The sequence below is a fragment of the Ciconia boyciana genome, chromosome 3 (assembly GCF_034638445.1).
Source record: "Ciconia boyciana chromosome 3, ASM3463844v1, whole genome shotgun sequence".
In the NCBI taxonomy this organism is placed as follows: domain Eukaryota; kingdom Metazoa; phylum Chordata; class Aves; order Ciconiiformes; family Ciconiidae; genus Ciconia; species Ciconia boyciana.
In genome coordinates, this window is record NC_132936.1 from 101,230,243 (window position 1) to 101,250,584 (window position 20,342).

Genomic DNA, 20,342 nt, shown 5'->3' on the forward strand with positions numbered 1-20,342 from the left:
ATGAACTTTGGCCGCGGCCCCTCGGTGGTGTTGAACGTCGGGGGCACCCGGTACTCCTTCTCCCGGGAGGTGCTGAAGGATTTCCCGCTGCGGCGGGTGAGCCGCCTGCACGGCTGCCTCTCGGAGCAGGACGTGCTGGAGGTGTGCGACGACTACGACCGGGAGCGGAACGAGTACTTCTTCGACCGGCACTCGGAGGCCTTCGGCTTCATCATGCTGTACGTGCGGCACGGCCACCTGCGCTTCGTGCCGCACATGTGCGAGCTCTCCTTCTACAACGAGATGATCTACTGGGGGCTGGAGGGCTCCCACCTCGACTACTGCTGCCAGCGCCGCCTCGACGACCGCATGTCCGAGACGTGCACCTACTACGCGGCGGAGGAGCCGCCGGGGGAGGCGGCCGGCGGCCCCGAGGGCAAGGGCAAGGGCCGGCGGCCGGCGGGAGCCGAGGGCGGGAAGTGGCTGGAGAGGATGAGGAGGACTTTCGAGGAGCCCACGTCTTCCGTGGCCGCCCAGGTCCTGGCCACCGTCTCCATCCTCTTCGTCATCGTGTCCATGGTGGTGCTGTGCGCCAGCACCCTGCCCGAGTGGCGGGCGCCGGAGAACCGCAGCGTGGAGGAGCAGAGCAGGTACACAGCAGAGTCAGTGAGGGAGCCCTCAGGGTAGGAGGATCCTTTATTTTCCCGCTGTCCGGTCCCCGTGTGTCCCGTCCAGTGTGTCCTGCCCCTCGTCCTGACGGTCCGTGGCTGTAGCCGCCGCCGGCGGAGATCGCCTGCGCGCCTTGGAACTCCGGCCCCGAACTGGGGGGCCGGCGGGGGATGCGGGGGTGTCCCGGGGGAGCGGGCGCTGCTCTGCAGCCCCGGCTCCCACCGGCCCCTGCCCGGCGCCCGGTGGCTCGGCGAGCAGGGGCCGGGCGTGGGAGCGGAGCCCTGCGGCGGGCGGGGCTGGCGGCCCGGGAGCAGCCGTGCCCCGGGCGGCCCGGGAGCAGCCGTGCCTCGGGCGGCCCGGGAGCAGCCGTGCCCCGGGCGGCCCGGGAGCAGCCGTGCCTCGGGCGGCCCGCGGCCGGCAGGCAGGCTCGGTCTGGGGCAGGCCGACAGCGGGGCAGGTGCCATCGGAGAACGGCTCCTCGTCTCTGTGAGGGTGCCTCCGTCTGTGCAGGATCTTGGAGCTCGCCTTTCCCCCCTTTAGGAGCCACGCGGCTCCTCACCCACACAGAGAAGTTCAAACACTCGGGAAATCGTGTTAAGCCTTACGGTTGTGGAAAAAAAGGGAAATCAAAGCCTAAAAGAGAAGAATGCAATTCCCTTCTCTTTTCCTTTGGGAAGAGCGCAATCCTGTCTGTGCTCTGCGTGTATTCGTACAGGTCCTTCTGCTGGAGCAGACCCAGTGCCTGCTACCGTTCTGCTCTGGTGAAATCTTGTATGTGGGAACAGCCTTTCCCCCGTTCCTCTTTCCATCTCAGATTCTCTATGTGGGGAACACATAGACTGCGCATTAAGCTCTTGCAAATGCATCATATAAGCGCCCCAGTGCGTGAATGTAACAGATGTTTACATTTCCTTTAGATAAAACGTGTGTAAGCACACTAAACGTTGCCAAACAGTTGCAGAAAACAGGGCGTGGGGTATAAGGCTCAATCCCGAGCCCTACTAGTAAGAACAAACCCTTTTTCATCTTTGTGACCTCAGCTTAGGGTTACATCGAAGCAACTCTGCTGACTTTGGTATCGTTGCTCGCGCGCTCTCTTCTGTTCCCTAGAGAACAGAATCAAGACCACTCTGGTAGGATTTCTCCCACAAATAAGACTGACATATAGAGAAAGAAGTAAATGTTTCTTGTATTTGCTAGCTTCTCCCTTCTTTTAAAACAGACAGGATATTCAACAAAAAGTTTTCGGCTTCTGCTCTGCTAGAGGGGCACTACAGTGAAATCACAACCTTCTCATTATGAAATCATCATCTTTTACCATGGAGTTAATTGGAATGTGATATATTATATCTTAGTAGCCAAATTAATTCCTTGGAAGGTATTTTCATAGTTTCCATTAGCTTAATGGAAAAATGCACCTCTATTTCTCATTGTAGCCGAGCCGAAGAATTAATTGTATGAACAAAAAGAAAGCAGATACAGATTGAGAAACTGTTGATTCAGATATGTCAAAAGTTGCTCTTATAGGTGCTTCCAGTTAAAAAGCCTTACTTAAGCTTTGCAAGGTTATTTCAAAGGGTGGATGCTCTGGGTGATCTTTTGTAAGGCAGCAAATTGCTTAGATACCCCTAATAGACAGGGGAAAATAGATGCAACGCTACCATAGCATTAGCGACATCGGTCATCTCTTTGTTCACATCTGCATGGTGTGGGAGTCCACAGCAATTTTTCTCTTACTGAAAGAGTTCAACTTGCAGAGGAACAAGGCATATGACATGTAATCTTTCTTTCATAGTGCCTTTGTCTTCAAGAACATGTGTGTATTATATACACACATAATTTTACTCTTCTGAATGATTGCATATTGTATACCAAGTGTTTGAAGGATAAGGTCCTTGTAAGGTACAGTGTAGCCAAGCACTTCACAGGGCAGCGAAGGCTGCTTTTAAAACCAGAGGAACCAATATCAATGGTAGGGCGTGTTTCTTCAGTACTGGTTGTAGTACTTTGTGGAATTGCAATAAGAAAAGAGAGATAACTGTAAAAGTTGCGGCTGAACAGTTTCTAACTGTCTTCTTGCAAAAGTCTGTTGCGTATGAACACCGATACAGGCTGGTTCATTTCACGTGTTACTTAACCAATGTCTCTCACTGTGCAGGAACTGATAGCAATTTAATGGCGAACACATGGAAAACAGATACCCGTGTGCTCCTTTCTGTCCACAGCTGGTCACCTGCCGAGGTGGCCTTGTTCTCTTACGGGCGCCACTCCTTTCTTTATTGCATATGCTGCATCATGACTAAAAAGCCTGTTATATCTGGGAAAAAAGGTGTGAGCTACAGGTGCCTGTGAGTGAGTGATCCAGTTTAGGTACAACTACTTACACATGCCACAGGATTTGACCTAACATGCCCAGTTGTCGTCTGACTTTATTTCCCTTTATTTGTTTATATTTTCTTTTCTTTTGTTTGTAGTTATTTAATTCAAAATGAGTTAGGTTTTCAAAACCTAATTAGCTAAGTGGCTTACTTGAAAGTCTGACCACAGAAATCACACAGGAGTGTCTGGGATTGTGTACTCTGGCAATACTGTCCATTTTAGGTGAGAAGGCTTTTAAAAATCTGCCCACTAGTTTCTGATACATTTAAAAGTTTGAAGCCAAATTCTGTCTTTTGTTTATTAACCAAAGTTCCTCATCGAAATAAAGAAATTCTAACATGAGGATACAATAATGTATTTTTTTTCTCAAGAGAAATTGTGACATCAATGCTGTATGCAAGTGAGTTTTGACTCACATGGCACTGTAATTACTAGCATGAAGGCTTTACATTATCCTAAAAACAGATTTTGAAAAGTTTTAGAAATGAAAATTGAATGGGCTTCTCTAGAAGTCCTTAGGCTGTAGCTTTTGGATGTAACCGACTATTCAGATCAGCATAAGCCACTGCTTAGAAGAGGTGAGAACCACCTCATGAAATTCAGCAACTTGGATATTTTTATTCTCTCACATGCTTACTAATAAAACCCTCCCTCGATGTTACATTATAGTCCTTCCCTCGATGTTATGTTACAGTTCAGAAAGGTGCCACATGGATCATTTCTGTGACTGAACTGTGGTAACCGTCCCCAGAACCGCTTTGGGCAGTTGTAGTGAGAACAGCTCTAGCAGCGTGTCTCCAGCTTACCTGGACATCATGTCTAGAAGTGAGGGGGTCACTAACTCTGTAATTTACAAAATCAGCCTCTTCAATGAGGTTTGCAGTGAGGATTACTGCAGCTGCCAGCTAACACCAGCTGTGTTTATTTTTCTTGTATGAACCCCTTTTCACCAGAAGAGGAATTGAGTCCACCAAACTTTTCTCAGAAACCATTACGTTGTTATGACTTTTCATGGTGACCACACTCTCAAAGCGTGAACAGCCTACGCCTATTTCTGATCCTTTGGAGTAACACCCTTTAGAGGGCAACAGAGAACTCCACAAGTAAGCCTTTTTAAGGAAAGAGGGATGGGGAACCTGACCTCTGAATTTCACAGATCTTACAGACGCTGACACGATAATTCCCTGATTTGCAGAGGGATTGCCTTCCCCAGGTCCGTTCTCAGGGTGAGGGATGAGTTATTAAATTTCTTGCATTTTAAGGTTTTTGCTCTCTTCCCTGCCTTGGCAGGCTTCACTTAGAGCTAAAGATTTGCATCAGATTTGCACAGTTTAGGAGCAGACAGCAGGGACACCTGTCTCCCCTTCTGTTGCTTCTGGCAATTTCAAGTCATCTTTGCTCTCCTCTGAACTGTGCCAACAGATGCATACTGCGAGTCTCTGATTAGGGACTCGTCCATAAACTGATCGTAAGCATAATCTTTTGGGGAGAGCTTCTCAAGCTTGTAATAGGAAGTCATTTGAAGCTGCTTGACTTACTGCCAGCCCGGTTCTATCAACCTGCCTTTAAACTATTTTTCTAATGCTAAATACAAGTAGCTTGTTAGCACAAGGGAGAGACTCTTGCCCCTTTCCCACTTACTAATCATGATTAAATTTGTATGGAAAGAATCACTCGGTTATCAAGCCTATATGATTGCTGTATTCTTAAGCAAAAGCAAATAAACACAGTAACTTCTCCAAACAGCATCTCTCAACAGATGCCAGTGGGCTTTTTTTCATCTCTGAAAAACATCAGCTTAAAAAGTTGCATTTGAATTTTAGACACACAAAAATCATTATTCCTTTATGGTGCTGGAATTTCAGAACACCCGAATGCTCACGTCCAACATCTGTTCAAAAAAAAAAAAAAAAAGAACTTATTTCCTGGGTAAGATCTGACCTGAACACCACATTTTTGCTAAGTTAAAACAGTAGGCTGAAGGTAAAGAATGGAACTACAGACCTAAGTTAAAAACACGGACGTGGATTCTTCTAATGAATTTATGAGCTTTTTGAAAAATAGAGGTAACAGAAAGAACAGACGTGTATCACTGCCTGGCCACAGGAGAATCTTAATGAACTCACCAGGGCTAGGTGCCACTCATGTTCCAAGTATATGGAGAAGATGCTGAGGACCCCAGGACTCGAGATGTTCATGTCCAGGTATCCCCTGAGAGCTGTGAAAGGCATTTGCCCCTTCCCTGGGGAGTGCTGGGTCATTACAGCCTCCTGCATAAGGCACCGGAGTCTAATGCATCAAGACATATGATTGCTACCTAAGCAGGGACAGAATGGAAAAAAGCCAGCAAGGTTTTTAATGCAGGGAAACTAGCTGTTCTGTGGCCCTTACTCTACAGTTTGTAGTGAGACAGAAACCCTGTTGATTTCAAAAGGATTCAAAAAAAGACATTTGCCGAAATGACTAGGAGTCTTCCTGAGCAGGAATTTGATCATTCTGGCTACTGCTTGGACGTTTTTCAAGTTTAATGTGCTTTACGTGGAAACAGGCTTTAGCAACAGTTTAACAAATCAGTGCTGACGGACTTTAATCTTTAATCCTGTCATATACTGTCTTTAATCATATCATCTGTTTTCCTCATGTGTCCTGTTGATGTGTATGTTTTATTTTTATTTGTATTTTTATTAATAGATAATAGTGCCACTGACGAATATTTTGACTAGATTTCAACCAACACACCAAGGGATATTGAAAGTATACAAACTGGCACACTGGGACAAAGAATAATGCTAAATTGAAATATTCTAAGACATTCACAGTATGATTTTTTCAGTAGTAACAAACTAGTCTTGTTAGTGATTGGAAAAATAATTTCTGGAGTGGTTTAACTCATTGTACCTAAAATAGCTTATTCTGAAAGGAAGTTATCAGATGGAACAGAAAATTGAACAGTGATGGGATTACAGTAGAAACAAGGCTCACAAAGGCTTGATTTTCCGTTTATGGACAAAAGACTCATTAGAGCAATCTTGAAAGACTGTTAAGTACCAAGAGGCTTAAAATTTTAGGAGAAAAACCCTCTTTCATATGTGCTTAGGTCTGGGACAATGAACAGTGAGTTTGAGCAGAAATAACCTGTAACTGAATAAAAATTAGGACTTAGTACTTTCTCTGATTGTTTATAAATTTTGTGGGAAGTCTTCAAGGAAACACTTCATGAGTTTGTTTTTAATTTCCCCTCTCCTTTTTGAATACCAGCTATTTTTGAAACTGAACTGATGGGGGGAAAAAAACCAACCAAAAACTGTGATGGAAGTTTATAAAATAGGTACTACATTTTACCAAATAAAGCTCATCATTTAATTATATAGTAATAAATTTTAATACAGCATTATTCCAGGAATAGGCAATGAAAGGCAGTCTGTCCTGTGAATATGCAGCAAATATTTTAAGAAATGATTACAGAAGGTACAGTAACTTTAGTCTTCCAAGTGCATGCATTTTATTTGGCTTTAACTTCATACTCAGTTAAGTTCTCTTGAGGACTAACTGTTAAATTTGCTTTCCTTATTAGATGTTATTTATCCATTAACAAGGTTAGCTATAAAGATAAGTCACTGCAAGGAGAGGGAGAGGGAGACTTGATCTGAAAGTGGAAACATAGTATGTAGCACTCCAGATTTCCCAACAGGCCAGAGGCTTCTAGTTCTTCTCACCAAAGCACTTCTACGTGATTCACCAGGAGTGCCGAAATCCATCTAAACAGGCAAAAAGGAGTGACAAGAGAGGAAAAATGAAAAATGTTTCACTGGTGGCTAAGAAGGAGAGGAAAGAAAAAAATAAGGGACACCCTTCTTCATTATCTTCTCCCTAGCCAGGATGCGTATAATTGATGAGAAAGAAGGATAGATGTAGAATGGAGAAATGGAAGTGCGATATATAGCGGGGTGGCAGTAATGAATCTCCCACTGTCTTGCTCTTGCTTTGTCATTTTTGCATCAGTGATGTTCCTTAGTTCTCTTCAAGTCCGTTCTACAATCAAAGGCTTCTTTAGCCCTTCCTACTGAAGTACAACTGATTTGCAGTATCTCTCGCGCTAGGAACTGCCAGAGTAAAACAATGGGTTGATCACATTTCATGAATTTTCACTTGCACAACTATTCCCCGAAGTTATACCAGACTACTGAATCAATGTTGATTCATAAATAAGACTTCTACTGAATCACAACGATCAGGACCTAACTTCCTTAAAGCTCAACTGACAGGTAACCTGCCTAATTTGTGACAAAATGGAGGAATCACATTTCCAACATTATCAGGGCATCAGGAGGAAATACTGAGTGAAAAAGCTTTACATTGTAGAATTACTAATTGCTTTTTCATTTAAATGCTCCATGCCATAGAATACAGGCAGCACTACCAGAGAAATCTCATAAAATATAATGAAATAGAGTCTGTTGGAATTGCTGAATATTCCTGGCTGCAACTTTCTATCCAGATACAATTTTTCTTTTAATCATTACATGAGATCTCAATTAGCCAATGTATAAGTACATTCAGACTTTATCAGTGTGTCCATTACCATGATCTTGCTGTTTGACTGATTTTACTAGGGAAAGTCTTAGGTATTTCCTCATCATGTGTAAAAAGGATTTAAGAGAACTTACCCATTAACATTTTTTTCTTGTTTTTTTTCAACATAAAGGAATGATAATCCACATTCATATGATAACTTTCATATATTCTGTACATTACTTTTGTTTAGAAGACATTATAATCTGACCATTTTTAAAAAGAAATTAAATCTGCATCTGAGGTAGTTATCACTCACCGTCATTATTAAAAGAAGCACTAGTATTTTCAAAAGCTTAATTTTTTAAGAGAACACATTATTCTTAAAAGCAAGCTATTTTTGAAATTCACAGGTCTTTCCATCAAAAGGTGCTAACATGAACAAGTGTTTCATAAGCCCTTTATGAAGAAAGGCCACTTGCTTACAGAACTCTCATTGTTATTCATGACACAAGAAAAACAAGGTCTGAGTTTATATGAATAACTGTTTCTTTAAGTAATTAATTTATGTTTATTTAAATTTGCTGTGGCTGGAATTACAGTGTACCTTATGACTTTGCATCAACTGACCATTGCTGTTTCCTGCATTTTTTAGCGTAAAGTGAATGAATGAATAAAATGAAATTAATACAAAATAAATAAAACTTTAGTGTATGAAACTTTTATGAAGGTTAGTTTATAGAGTCTATTAGTATAATTACAGCAGTTACAGAAGAATATTGTCTTTCTAACAGGCCATTGTCTTAATAATAACAATAGATTTCAGAACTGGTAAAAAATTATACAGGTATGTTAGGGAAGCAAAATTTTAGGTTCGAAATGACAGTCAGATTATTACTTGCAAATCATTACGTTTCTATAGACACTACCTTGTTAAGATCCCTGCAGTAGCAAAAAAGCTCTGGTTGTATGTAGTATTCTCAAATCCCCAATCTCACGTCAGTTTGGTTTCAGACCTGTTGGCATGAGAAGGCATTGGTCATTGGCTTTTTCTTTGCTCAAACTGTTGGTGAAAAAAGATACACAAAGGAAAGAGGGAAAGATTAGCTCCCATTCCTTCCTGTATTAAACGAGTGAGCACAGTCTGAATTCTTAAGAAAAGGGTTATTTTCAGATGGGAGATTTGAGACTACATGCACAACAGTTATTTAATAATCTTAGAGCAACATTTTCATCTTCTGTTTCAACCTTCTACTGGTTTCAAGCTGAGATATTCTCAAGTCTCATTCACTGCACTGGGACTTGAAAATTTAAGAACATACTGAAATCACCTTCCAGGATTTCTTTTCTTAAGGCCATTATTTGTATTTGGCAAGAAGATGATCTTGGCTATTGCTTTGGTTACCTTGACATTTTTGCTGCAACACAGTTTAGGCGGAGTTACATTTAAAACAAAAGAAAAAATTCAGTAATGCAGAGCATAGTGGTAAATGGGAGGACACAAGCTTATTACTTCGTGTACCCAATGATGAAAAAGAAAATATCATCTGTATTTAGTGGCAATGCCTATAAAGTTCTGAATATAGTTCTAGGTAAGCCCCTGTTTGGGAGGCAAATCAGACAGACTGGTTTAGGTTGGTTCCTGAAGAGCCAATTTGCATGAATTATCCAATGCAAAAGCTAATTTCTGCCAACTCCATCTTCACTTCCATTTTAGTTTAGCAGTCTGGTTCTATACGTTGCTGTTCATAACCAGCCAGTTCACTGATCCACAGTCCCTGGCATTCCCAAGTGGATCAGGCCTCACAGAGTTAAAACAAACAAAAAATGAACAAAATCCCCCAAAACCCAACCAAAAAAAAAAAAAAAAGGTGTTCTAGAGAATGTTACACATCGGCATCGGTGGCATACCATTTCCTGTAGGGCTCCAGTTTTTGTAGGCATATTTGCCCAGTATTAGGACCAGTAGCAATCTATAATTCAAAGAAAAATGATCAGTGAGTGAGTTCTTGGCAATGATCACTTTAAAGTCCTCACTAGATCCTCAGGTTAATTGCTGAAATCTGGTGCTACATGCATAGGATAAGAATAGCGTGGCTTTCTGTTTGTCGTTTGTGAAGGTCTGAGTGTCAGTTTGGTAATATCTGTGAACAAACCAAACATCCACTAAAGCTTTTGCACATAACATAAATACTGTACTTTGTTTCTTTTGACAGGATAATTGAAGCCATCTGCATAGGCTGGTTCACTGCAGAGTGCATTGTGAGGTTCATCGTCTCCAAAAACAAGTGTGAGTTTGTCAGAAGACCTCTCAACATCATTGATTTACTGGCAATTACTCCTTACTACATCTCTGTTCTAATGACAGTTTTCACAGGGGAAAATTCGCAGCTTCAGAGGGCTGGAGTCACCTTGAGGGTCTTAAGAATGATGAGGATTTTTTGGGTGATTAAACTGGCTCGTCATTTCATAGGCCTTCAAACACTTGGTCTGACTCTGAAGCGTTGTTACAGAGAGATGGTGATGCTACTTGTCTTTATCTGTGTTGCTATGGCAATTTTCAGTGCACTTTCCCAGCTTCTTGAAAATGGGCTGGACTTGGGAACAAAGAATAAGGATTATGCCAGCATTCCTGCTGCTTGTTGGTGGGTGATCATCTCGATGACCACGGTTGGTTATGGTGACATGTGTCCCATCACTGTACCAGGAAGGATTCTTGGAGGAATTTGTGTGGTTAGTGGCATTGTCTTATTAGCCTTGCCGATCACTTTCATTTATCACAGCTTTGTGCAATGTTACCATGAGCTCAAGTTCCGATCCGCTAGGTACAGTAGAAGCCTCTCTGCTGAATTCTTAAATTGACCAATTTGCATTCTGTTGTAGTTCCTTGCTAAGCTTTGTCTTAGAAGAGAATGGTGGAAGGTCCCTTCACGTGTCCTCCTTGACTGGATGGTCCTATGGAACAACATTCTCGCCAGCCTGGAGAAAGCCCGTCACCATTCAGACAGGAAGGATAGCCATCTGCCTTGGGCACCTTGCAGGGAGAGGGAGTGATGTTTCAAATTTGAGAGAACAAAATAACAAAAGAGGATTCAGAAGTCCTTAACAAGACCAGTTTGGTCTTCAGTTTGCCTTTCCACACAAAAGCAGAACAAAAAATGGGCTTAACACTGAGATCTATCATTCCCATAATTACATCCTATACCATTCTAAGCAACGTGTAGCAGAAGTTTTTCAAATATTTCAATATCTAAATGCTCCATAGAGGCATTGATAATTTCTTGCCTGAACTATCTCCACTTTTAATTCAGATAACCAAATTAGATCCTGAAGGAGAATCACTGCTACTTTTGAGCTTCACAACAGAGTAGAGCTGGTTCTGTAAGTCAGGAAAGATGAAGAATATAGGTCTGTAGGGCAAAAAATCTTGAGGCCTGATTCTGATCTTTGATAAAGGACACAAATCTTCTGTAAAACCAGAGAAGTCAGTGACATTGCTCTGAATTTGATAATTCAAATGCACCTCTGAATGTTGTAGCAAGGACTTCCTTAGCCACAATTAATTTCTTCGGAACCAAATCGTTAGTAGAAGCAAGTGTTGTACTTTATAAAGATCAGCATAAAAAGTCAGGCATTGAAAAATATATTTTCTGGTAGCTTAGTGGGGGAGCTATCCAGATTTTATGTACATTCAGTTCAACCCCATCCACCTGAAGTTACATACTCGTAAGCATAGATTCCCCCCACCCCCCATTTAATTAAACATATGTTCTCTAAGACAAATTACGAGATTCCATCACTTGAAACAGTCTGGAGAAAGCACTGGAAAACAACAGTAGCTGCTCCCTGTCAGATGAGACTCTTCATCATCTTTAAATTCTGCAATCGTTACTAAAGGATACAGTTTACTTTAATAGAAGTTTTAAAGACAACTGTAAAAAGCCCAGAGCATATCAAAGAAAGTAAAATACAGAAGTGTGAGTTGCACTTGGCAAAACGGTATATTCTCCAATGTAACTAGAAAATTAAAATGAATCAAGTTAGGTTCTGAAATATTGTTCACTACATTTCTTGTGTAGTACTGCTTAATAGCATCGTTCAGTATAATTCTGAAAGGCTGCTACGTAGAAATGTGCAGTTAGATACTAAAACACATTAAGGTACAGCTTTACAAATTTGGGTACCAATAAACATCAACAGGAAGCTTTCTTATTAACATGGAAGTTCAGAGTCATCAGCATAGTTGAATTTGGTGTGCTTGCCTGAAAATACCGCATTTACTATTACTGTGCTGTAGAAGCATCTTTTATATACATATTTGTTAAAAGCTTTAGAAGTAAAATGAGTACCACCTAGAAAACCCATCTCTGGAATTGCTCACTCAAATGAAAGTACCACATGGATCAGTAACCAGTACATTGAAGGCTTTACCCTGAGACCGGAAAAATTCATTATCATTTTAAGTGGTCTTAGTCTCAAGTAGTCTTAAAGAATTACATTGCAAATACAATTTTTCTTAAGACCTGAAAAGAATTTTAGCAGCCTTCTTACTGACAAGCTTGACTTTTCCTTCAATAGTTTTTCAAGACAACATTATTAAGTAACGTTACAGCCATACCTCTGTTCCTTCCCACTGATGCTTTTTGGTGTTCAGAAGGTTAGCTCTGTAGTTCCCTGTACTACTATATTTATGCCTTTTATATCAGAATCATGTCATTCAGAAACCGGCTCCAGCATTCCACAGAGAGGTGAATATGAGATAAGCAAAAATTTCTTTCTTAGGTGAGATTCACAGCTGACGTTAGTTAGGCAAGTTGTGACTTCAGAGACACTTAGATGTTTTACACCAGTGGAGATGCTGGCTCTGTATTCCTGCATGTGTACCTATATATATCCTGCATATATTATATATTATAGTCAGTCGAAATTTTTTTCTCCTCACAAAAAAATTCCTCCTTGACAAAATTGAAATTTCAGACTTTAATCCAAACACAGCTGTTGAAGAAAATGACATTTTCATCTTCTAATGAAAAGTTTATTTTGACAGTATCAAAACCATTTTCAAGGAGAAAAATAGCTTTTTTTTTTTGATTCTGCTCCAATTTTTTTTTCCATTTAAAATAGTTAAAAATCCCCACATAAGAACTTAGCCCTATAGATTTTTATATGCTGTTTTTAATGCTTGGGAAAAATAGTGTTTTTCATAAAACTCACTTTGTCTTTTGTCCGTGTATTGTATTTAACCAAACCAATACTCTGAGATACAACCCTCCTCCCACAAAACGCCCAAACCATCATCACAATGACAATAGTTAGAAATCCATACAGAATGTGAATATACTTTAAAGTATGTTGCAATCTTGATTTCAAGACAAAGTAAAATGCATTTCAGCACTACCTATAAATCTAATCTTTACATGTCCATACAAAGGAAAAAATATAAATTAATGCACATAATAACTAGTGAATACCAATTTGCACCGTGACTCATTTTGTATAAGCAATTAAGAACAGGAAGTTTTCAAAGATCCAGGCTATATGTGGTATACAAACAAAATGTTTGATCCTTTATAAAGTGTTTTACAGCTAAAGAATCCTTTCCCAGTGTAAAAAGATTCTCTAATGAAAATAATCGTGTAAAGGAATAAGTCTATGGAGATTATCTTAAGTCGTACTTTTTTTTTTAACAGCTTATGTTCACTTTTTATATGGCAAAATGTGAACAAAATGACCTAATGTATTTTTTAATTTGAGTTACAATAAAATATTATTTTGAAATGGCTCTCTACATAAGCCCACTAAGGAGAGATACTGGGGTGGGTTGGTTTTTTTTTTTCCTTTTTATTGTTATATGGTTATCAGTGTGTAGACTAGTTTCCTTAGAAACCAAGTTGAAGTAATGTGATCTCAACAGTAGCCTTAAAACAGAATTTTATAGTAAGTAAATAGGGTTCCTGACTTCTAGTAATATATGTCATCTTCTTTTCAATGGACCAGTGTTTTTGTAGTGAAACTTTAAAAAACCTGAATTACATGTGTAGTCAAAAATGAGCATACTTTTAAACAGATTAAATTGTTCTACCAGAAGTTTGCTTGAGACCATGTGTTATGCAGACATGGGGTGCAGTGCTCTATTTTGAAATGAAGCATTTCAAAGCCAAGTGAAGACAAGCTCATTTCTAATCATTGCCAGTTTGAACGCTATACAATAAAATACTTCATGGGTAGTACCTCTTTCAATACCTGAAACATTCACAGTTGGAACAAATTAGATGAAATACAAATATAATAAAACTGGGGATAAATGAAGACAGCTTATATAATTGTGATCCAGCCTTTCTGTTCATCTAAAACTAAAACCAATGCCAATGAGTTTTGAACTGCCATTGTATGTTTTGATGACAATAAAGGTTAATCATACATTATATACTAGGTTCAATCCTTAGGACTGAGCTATTGGGAACTATATATTGGCTGCAATCCTTCAAGGTACTGTGTGCCACTTAAAAGCATTTGATCATTAACTAAATCATTGGAATGGAAAGCTGTCTAGGGTACATTTTCCTTCCACAGTTCTACATGAAGCACCATCACAAAAATCACAAAGAATGGAGGATTATAATTTCTCTTGATGTAAGACTTGGAAACGATATTGCCTTGATGAATACCCACAAAAAAAAAAAAAAGATTAATTTGATTGACTGATGATTTTAAACAGTTTTATCAGCATAGGGATCAGCCATTTAAATATGTTATATTCATTCTTACTGTACAGTGGCTTATCCTGGTGTACATAGCAGCAAGGTTGAGAAACATAAAAATCCTGTTAATGTAAGATTCATATTTTGATACCCAGGTATTTAAAGGAAAAGGTACTGGGTTTTCATATTGTGTATGCAATTTGTGCCTGTAAAGGAATCAGTCTTCAGCTTTTGTAGCGTTCAAAACTGAAGTCTTTATGGGTTCAAAACACTTGTCTTTTCCCCTCTGGGTAGCAACTACAAAAACCTTACCAGATCTGAATGTCTGCCAGGAGGTGGTCATATGCACACACCAGCCAGCTAAATTCAGCAGCCAAACCAGCCAGTTTCCTGGGAACCAGCACAACGAACAAGGTCTGCTGTGCTCTGAATTTTCTCCCACCTAAGAGGTTCAGGATAAAGCTACTGATTAAAGTTTGATCATCTGAAGTACCTTGAAAATTTTAGAATTATCCTGTCAAATGAGCTTCTAAGGAGACATTTGCTGGAAAATTAAATAAGCTGTGCATAGCAAAAAAGATTATATGCTTTATAAAAAACTTTTCACTATGATTTTAAAAAAGGAAATTGACTCTCATTTTCTGTTATTTGTTTGTAAAAGCAAACATGCAGGTCAGTATACATGATGCTAGTTAAACTTGCTACATAAAACAGATCCCCATTTAAAATAAGTAGACTTTGTCAGAAAGGTCTTCCAGCTTTGCTAAAACTGTTAACAGTTTACACGAGCTGAAGAGCTGCCCCAGCCCATATGGAAGAAACAATAAAATGCTGGATTCATAGTGAAAAACTAATATGATGTATGGCCTGTGAAGTGCAACACAAAGTAGGGAGTATCTTTTGCAGATTACAGGATAGGTTAAGCATCAAGAAGGCTGCGCAGTGAGCAACCAAGACTGACAATCTGCTTGACAAGAAATTTTAAGAGCCACAGAAGAAGAATATAAATCTTTAATCAAATTAATAAAATGTGAATGTTTGCAACTACACATTTTAGACTCTTTTATTCTTTACAAACGCAAAGGTTTGTAATTTTATAGAACATTCATTTATATACTGTTTGCTTATCTGTAAAGAAAAAGGTATATGATAATTTGAAAAGGTAATAAATGTTGTTTTTTGATGTGAATATAGAATTAGATGCATAAAATCACATAATAAAATTTGCTGGTCTTGTTGCTATATTTCATGGACTAGTGGTCAAAACACAAATGTTTATAAAATGTGCTCTTTTTCACAAATTAATTCTGTGGCTATTCATGTTGGTATTGTTCCTTGGCAAAAACTTTTTTCCTTTAACAATTTTTGGCTACTGAGAAGTCTGCCATGTAGAACCTAGGACTTTTACTGAGTAGAAAATTGGAATATTTGATCCAGAAGTTAGTCTGAGCCAAAAAATAAATTTAAACCTACACAGGGTTATTCTTCAGCATCTGAATATCTATTATGATTATGGACAACAGAGCTGTTGCACTCAAAGAGTTTCAGTCAATGGCTCAATGTCCAAGTGGAGTCCATTGACAAGCGGCATTTCTCAGGGGTCGGTATTGGGACCAGCGCTGTTTAACATCTTTGTCAGCAACATGGACAGTGGGATTGAGTGCACCCTCAGCAGGTTTGCCGACAACACTAAGCTGTGTGGTGCGGGCAACATGCTGGAGGGAAGGGATGCCATCCAGAGGGACATTGACAGACTTGAGTGGTGGGCCTGTGCAAACCTCGTTAAGTTCAACAAGGCCAAGTGCAAGGTCCTGCACGTGGGTCAGGGCAATCCCAAGCACAAATACAGGCTGGGCGGAGAATGGATTGAGAGCAGCCCTGAGCAGAAGGACTTGGAAGTGTTGGTTGATGAGCAGCTCAACATGACCCGGCAATGTCCACTTGCAGCCCAGAAAGCCAACTGTATCCTGGGCTGCATCAAAAGGAGTGTGACCAGGAGGTCGAGGGAGGTGATTCTCCCCCTCTACTCCGCTCTCGTAAAACCCCACCTGCAGTACTGCATTCAGCTGTGGGGGCCCCAACATATGAAGGACATGGACCTGTTGGAGCAAGTCCAGAGAAGGGCCACGAAGATGATCCGAGGGCTGGAGCACCTCTCCTATGAAGACAGGCTGAGAGAGTTGGGGTTGTTCAGCCCGGAGAAGAGAAGGCTCCAGGGAGACCTTCTAGCAGCCTTTCCATACCTGAAGGGCACATACAAGAAAGCTGGAGAGGGACTTTGTACAAGGGCATGTAGTGACAGGACAAGGGGTAATGGCTTTAAACTGAAAGAGGGTAGATTTAGATGAGACAGAAGGAAGACATTCTTCACTCTGAGGGTGGTGGGGCACTGGAACAGGTTGCCCAGAGAAGCTGTGGATGCCCCATCCCTGGAAGTGTTCAAGGCCAGGCTGGATGGGCCTTTGAGCAACCTGGTCTAGTGGAAGGTGTCCCTGCGCATGGCAGGGGGGTTGGAACTAGATGATCTTTAAGGTCCCTTCCAACCCAAACCATTCTATGATTCTATGAACTGTCAAAACAAAATGAAAAAGCAGCCATGTAACACATACATTATTCCTCACGGATTATTTATGAGAACAAATCTGGAAAAATGTATTGAATTTGGCTTCAAGTTCATTGAAATGTATTTATATTAAAAAAACCAAACAAACCATCAACATGGTGTTCATTCTGGAATTTCAAAACAACCAGAAGTTTCACCAGTGCAATGCTTCCATTATTGTGTATGGATCTGAGACACTCTGGTGATTCTTTAAATGCAGCCATTTCAAAAGTACTTCCAAAAATAATCACAACTAATGTTCTTTTTAAAAAAAAGTTTGAATATTTTAAGAGATCACTGAATTATGAACTATTCTGGCACCAGCCCACTGCATTATTATGAAAATGAACAGACTTTTCGTTTAGAAATCACGAGCATTTTTACTTCTCATATTTTATTTATTAGTTTTAAAAGTTTTACATAAAATCAATCTGTGAAGAAATGAAGCAAGTGTCCACATAGTAATATAAGTATATGTTAGAAATAGAAGTTCTAAAAGAACTTCTAAAATATTTTGGAAGCAGAAGGGTTTTTTAATGTTTTAACGCTGTTGTTATTTTACAGATATGCTCAGCACTTGCACCTCCTAGCAATCTGAGATGCAACTGTAAATACATAGAACCCCCCAAACTAAGATCAATTCTTGCTGTCTTGGGGAACGCTTTATGCATTTGTTTGCCGTAAGAATTTTAAAAAGAAAACAGAAAAGAGGTTCATGGAAATCTAGGAAGTCTAGAAGTTCAAAATTGAATTATTTCCCTTGTGCCCCAGAAATACTCCACTTCAGTTTTTATATTTCTTTTCACTGCTCTTTTACCAATATTGTAGTAGCAACTAGGAACTACAGTGTGGACCAGGCTTCTGTTGTACTAAGTGCTCTACAGCCACAGATCAAAATTCAAAGCTGCTCCCAAAAACCATATAATCCAAGACTGAAACACAAATCAAAAGCTGTATGCAGACAACAGTGCAAGCAAACAACATGGCATTTCTCTGTAGCATGAGTGCAGCTTATCTATGGAATCTGATATACTTTTAAGTACTAAGTGTTCAAATACAATTTTTCTTCCCTTCAATTTAGAGAGGCGCCCAGAGAAAGCAGTACTTACTTAGAAGACAGTCTTTTCTACATTACTAAAGGCCTTGTCAGCTGTACTGGCTGTGCCAAGACAGCACAGCCTCTAGCCATTACTTTTGTTGTTAGGGTTTAATATTTGAACTTGATGTCATTTGATGGGATGCCATGAATGACTAAAATTGGGGCCATTTATTAGAATAGCATCTTGAGTCCTTGATGCTGTATAAGGATGCTAATATATAGATGGCATGTAAGAGTAAAAGAGAAAAATAATCCCAACAGTGTATTCACTAAGTATAGTCATGCAGAGGCCCACTGGAAAGAAAAGCATCAATAACAAAATTACTTCAATAAAAAATAAATAAATACAAATCTAAAGTGTGGATTCCTGCCAGAGAGTCCTGCTTATAGCCCTCAAATTTGTACGGATTCCTTGAGTATCCCTGTCTTTGAGTGCAGTGTCTTTAGGCTGTACCTGTTGGGTCCTTTGATACAAACTAAGCCAATAAGTCACAGCAGCCTTTTGGGCTCTGTTGACTCAAGAGGCTTAAAAACCAGATATGTCTGAAGAGAAACATCTTCAAGGGAGTCAGGCAACCAGCAGTGAATAAAAGCTAGCTAAGATGAATTTTGCTTTGTTTTAGAAAATCTATTTGTCATCTGGATTATGGAAGACAAAAGTCTTGGATGTAACTGCCAGGTTACCCTGAACACAAGACCAGGGACCATGAACCTCATCTGCTTCCCTCTTTATAGCAGACTCCATCTTCAGCATCTCCATCTTGTTTTCTTAGACCTTTCGCCTTTCACCTGATCCTCACTCAAGGAGCATTAAGGTTAAACATTAACATCCAGGGACTGAGGCTGCTGTTACCTTTGCCTTCTCTTCATACAGACTGTCCCATTCACATTTGAAATGCAGTTCAAACTCCAGATTAGATAGCTGAGAATAAATATCCATACATTTCTCTGTCTCAGTGTAGGACAAGAAGCTCTCTCCTCCCCCTCAATAAATGTCATATGTAATGGGAAGAAACAGTCATGCAAAGCAAAGCTTTTACAAAGCAATACAAAATAGCATAAATCATCCACATCCCACCCTTCATCTACAGTCTTTTCCTGGCACCTCACATCCTGCAGCCCATTCAAATCCACTCAAAACTCTGCAGTAAAGATGACCTATCTGCCTTTGGCCACCTACTCCTGCCAACACGAGTGGACCTGACAAGTGAATTGCCAATGGGATGTCAGAGTTACAGATTTGTACTTTACTTTTTGGTTGATTACACTAAATTGCTGTTTCTACCAAGAAACTGTAAAGCAAACTGGCCAAGCTTGGACAGTACATTTCCACTGGCTGGTCCACTTCCTCCAGCATATAATAGAGTCATGCTAGAAGCAAGTAACAGCCTTGGAAACTGGTAGGCTTTCACTCTAGTATTAAAGATCCCAGTTTAAGATCCATAAGAAGAATTACTACTTTTATGTTCCCTGCTTTGGGGATTTATCCCTACTTAGCGTCCAGGATTGTCATGTGCACTGAAAGAACATTGCAGAGAGCAGGTGGAAGACTAATTAATGAAAAAAGGAAATGGGGTAGAGGGATAGGGTGAGGTTAAAAATACTAAATCCAACAATGCAAAAGGCTCTAAGTCAGTAATGAAGTCCTTTCTAAGTGACTCGCCAAAAACTAAGAACATGCAATGCAGATAACTCTGGGACACTAAACACAATAGGACTTCGCTGTGTTTTTCAGCCCTCTTCCCCATCACTGCTGCTGTCCTACCATACCCTCCCTGAAAATACATCTCTGCTTTCTTCCTTTGCCAGAGTTTTTCCATCCAACTCCTTTCCTCTTTGGTTTTTATCCTTTTACTAGCTGCCCCCATTTTCTTTCTGCCACTAGCCACACCAACAGGCTTCTGCACTGGCACCAAATATTTCTGAAATCTCAGTGCCAGCCCACTGTCTGCCATCCCATCCTGCCCATTCTTTTCTGTCCTACTGTCATTTCTATAGGTATATGCTTATATAAATTGAGTGTCCTGCCCCTCAAGGAACTGTACTAAAAAGCAGTTCCCCAGTCCACTCATCCCTGGTAAGTGTAACTCAACTGATAACCTGCCTCCTTTGCCAAAAAGAAAAGTTTTCACCCTTTTCTTGGGGTTACACACTGTGACAACAACTTGTATTGCCAACATTTGTGATTTACTACTTCCCTCTAAATGTTTTCTGAATGTGTCTGCTTGCAGATGCAGTCTCTCAGATCAGGAGAATAAAAGAGAATCTGGCACCGTCTCATGCCAGTCAGCCGTCACTTCCCTTTCTGTTGAGCGCTAATTACTACCAAAAAGCATAAGGCATCCACACAAAGGGGATCCAGGGACTGGATTCTCCAGGCTACAACTCAAAATACACACAA

General features: G+C 40.3%; 1 protein-coding gene and 1 long non-coding RNA gene across 2 annotated transcripts in view; one reads left to right on the forward strand and one right to left on the reverse strand.

The window, feature by feature from the left end:
* KCNG3 (potassium voltage-gated channel modifier subfamily G member 3) lies at window positions 1-10,615 on the forward strand. Its single transcript, XM_072856809.1, has 2 exons — window positions 1-629; window positions 9,756-10,615. Exons 1-2 carry the CDS (start codon window positions 1-3, stop codon window positions 10,399-10,401), a joined length of 1,275 nt encoding a protein of 424 aa, XP_072712910.1. The 3' UTR covers window positions 10,402-10,615.
* LOC140649508 (uncharacterized) overlaps window positions 6,518-20,342 on the reverse strand; it is a 23,761-nt gene continuing 9,936 nt past the window's right edge. The window contains exons 2-3 of the long non-coding RNA XR_012041641.1: window positions 8,469-10,573; window positions 6,518-6,785 (exon numbers count right to left, since the gene is read on the reverse strand). This is a non-coding gene — a long non-coding RNA (uncharacterized lncRNA). The remainder of the gene's footprint in view (window positions 6,786-8,468; window positions 10,574-20,342) is intronic.

Coding starts and splice junctions, on each gene's coding strand:
- KCNG3 (XM_072856809.1), top strand. CDS start 1: ATGAACTTTGGCCGCGGCCCCTCGGTGGTGTTGAACGTCGGGGGCACC. Junction 630..9,755: donor AGCGTGGAGGAGCAGAGCAG/GTACACAGCAGA, acceptor TTCTTTTGACAG/GATAATTGAAGCCATCTGCA.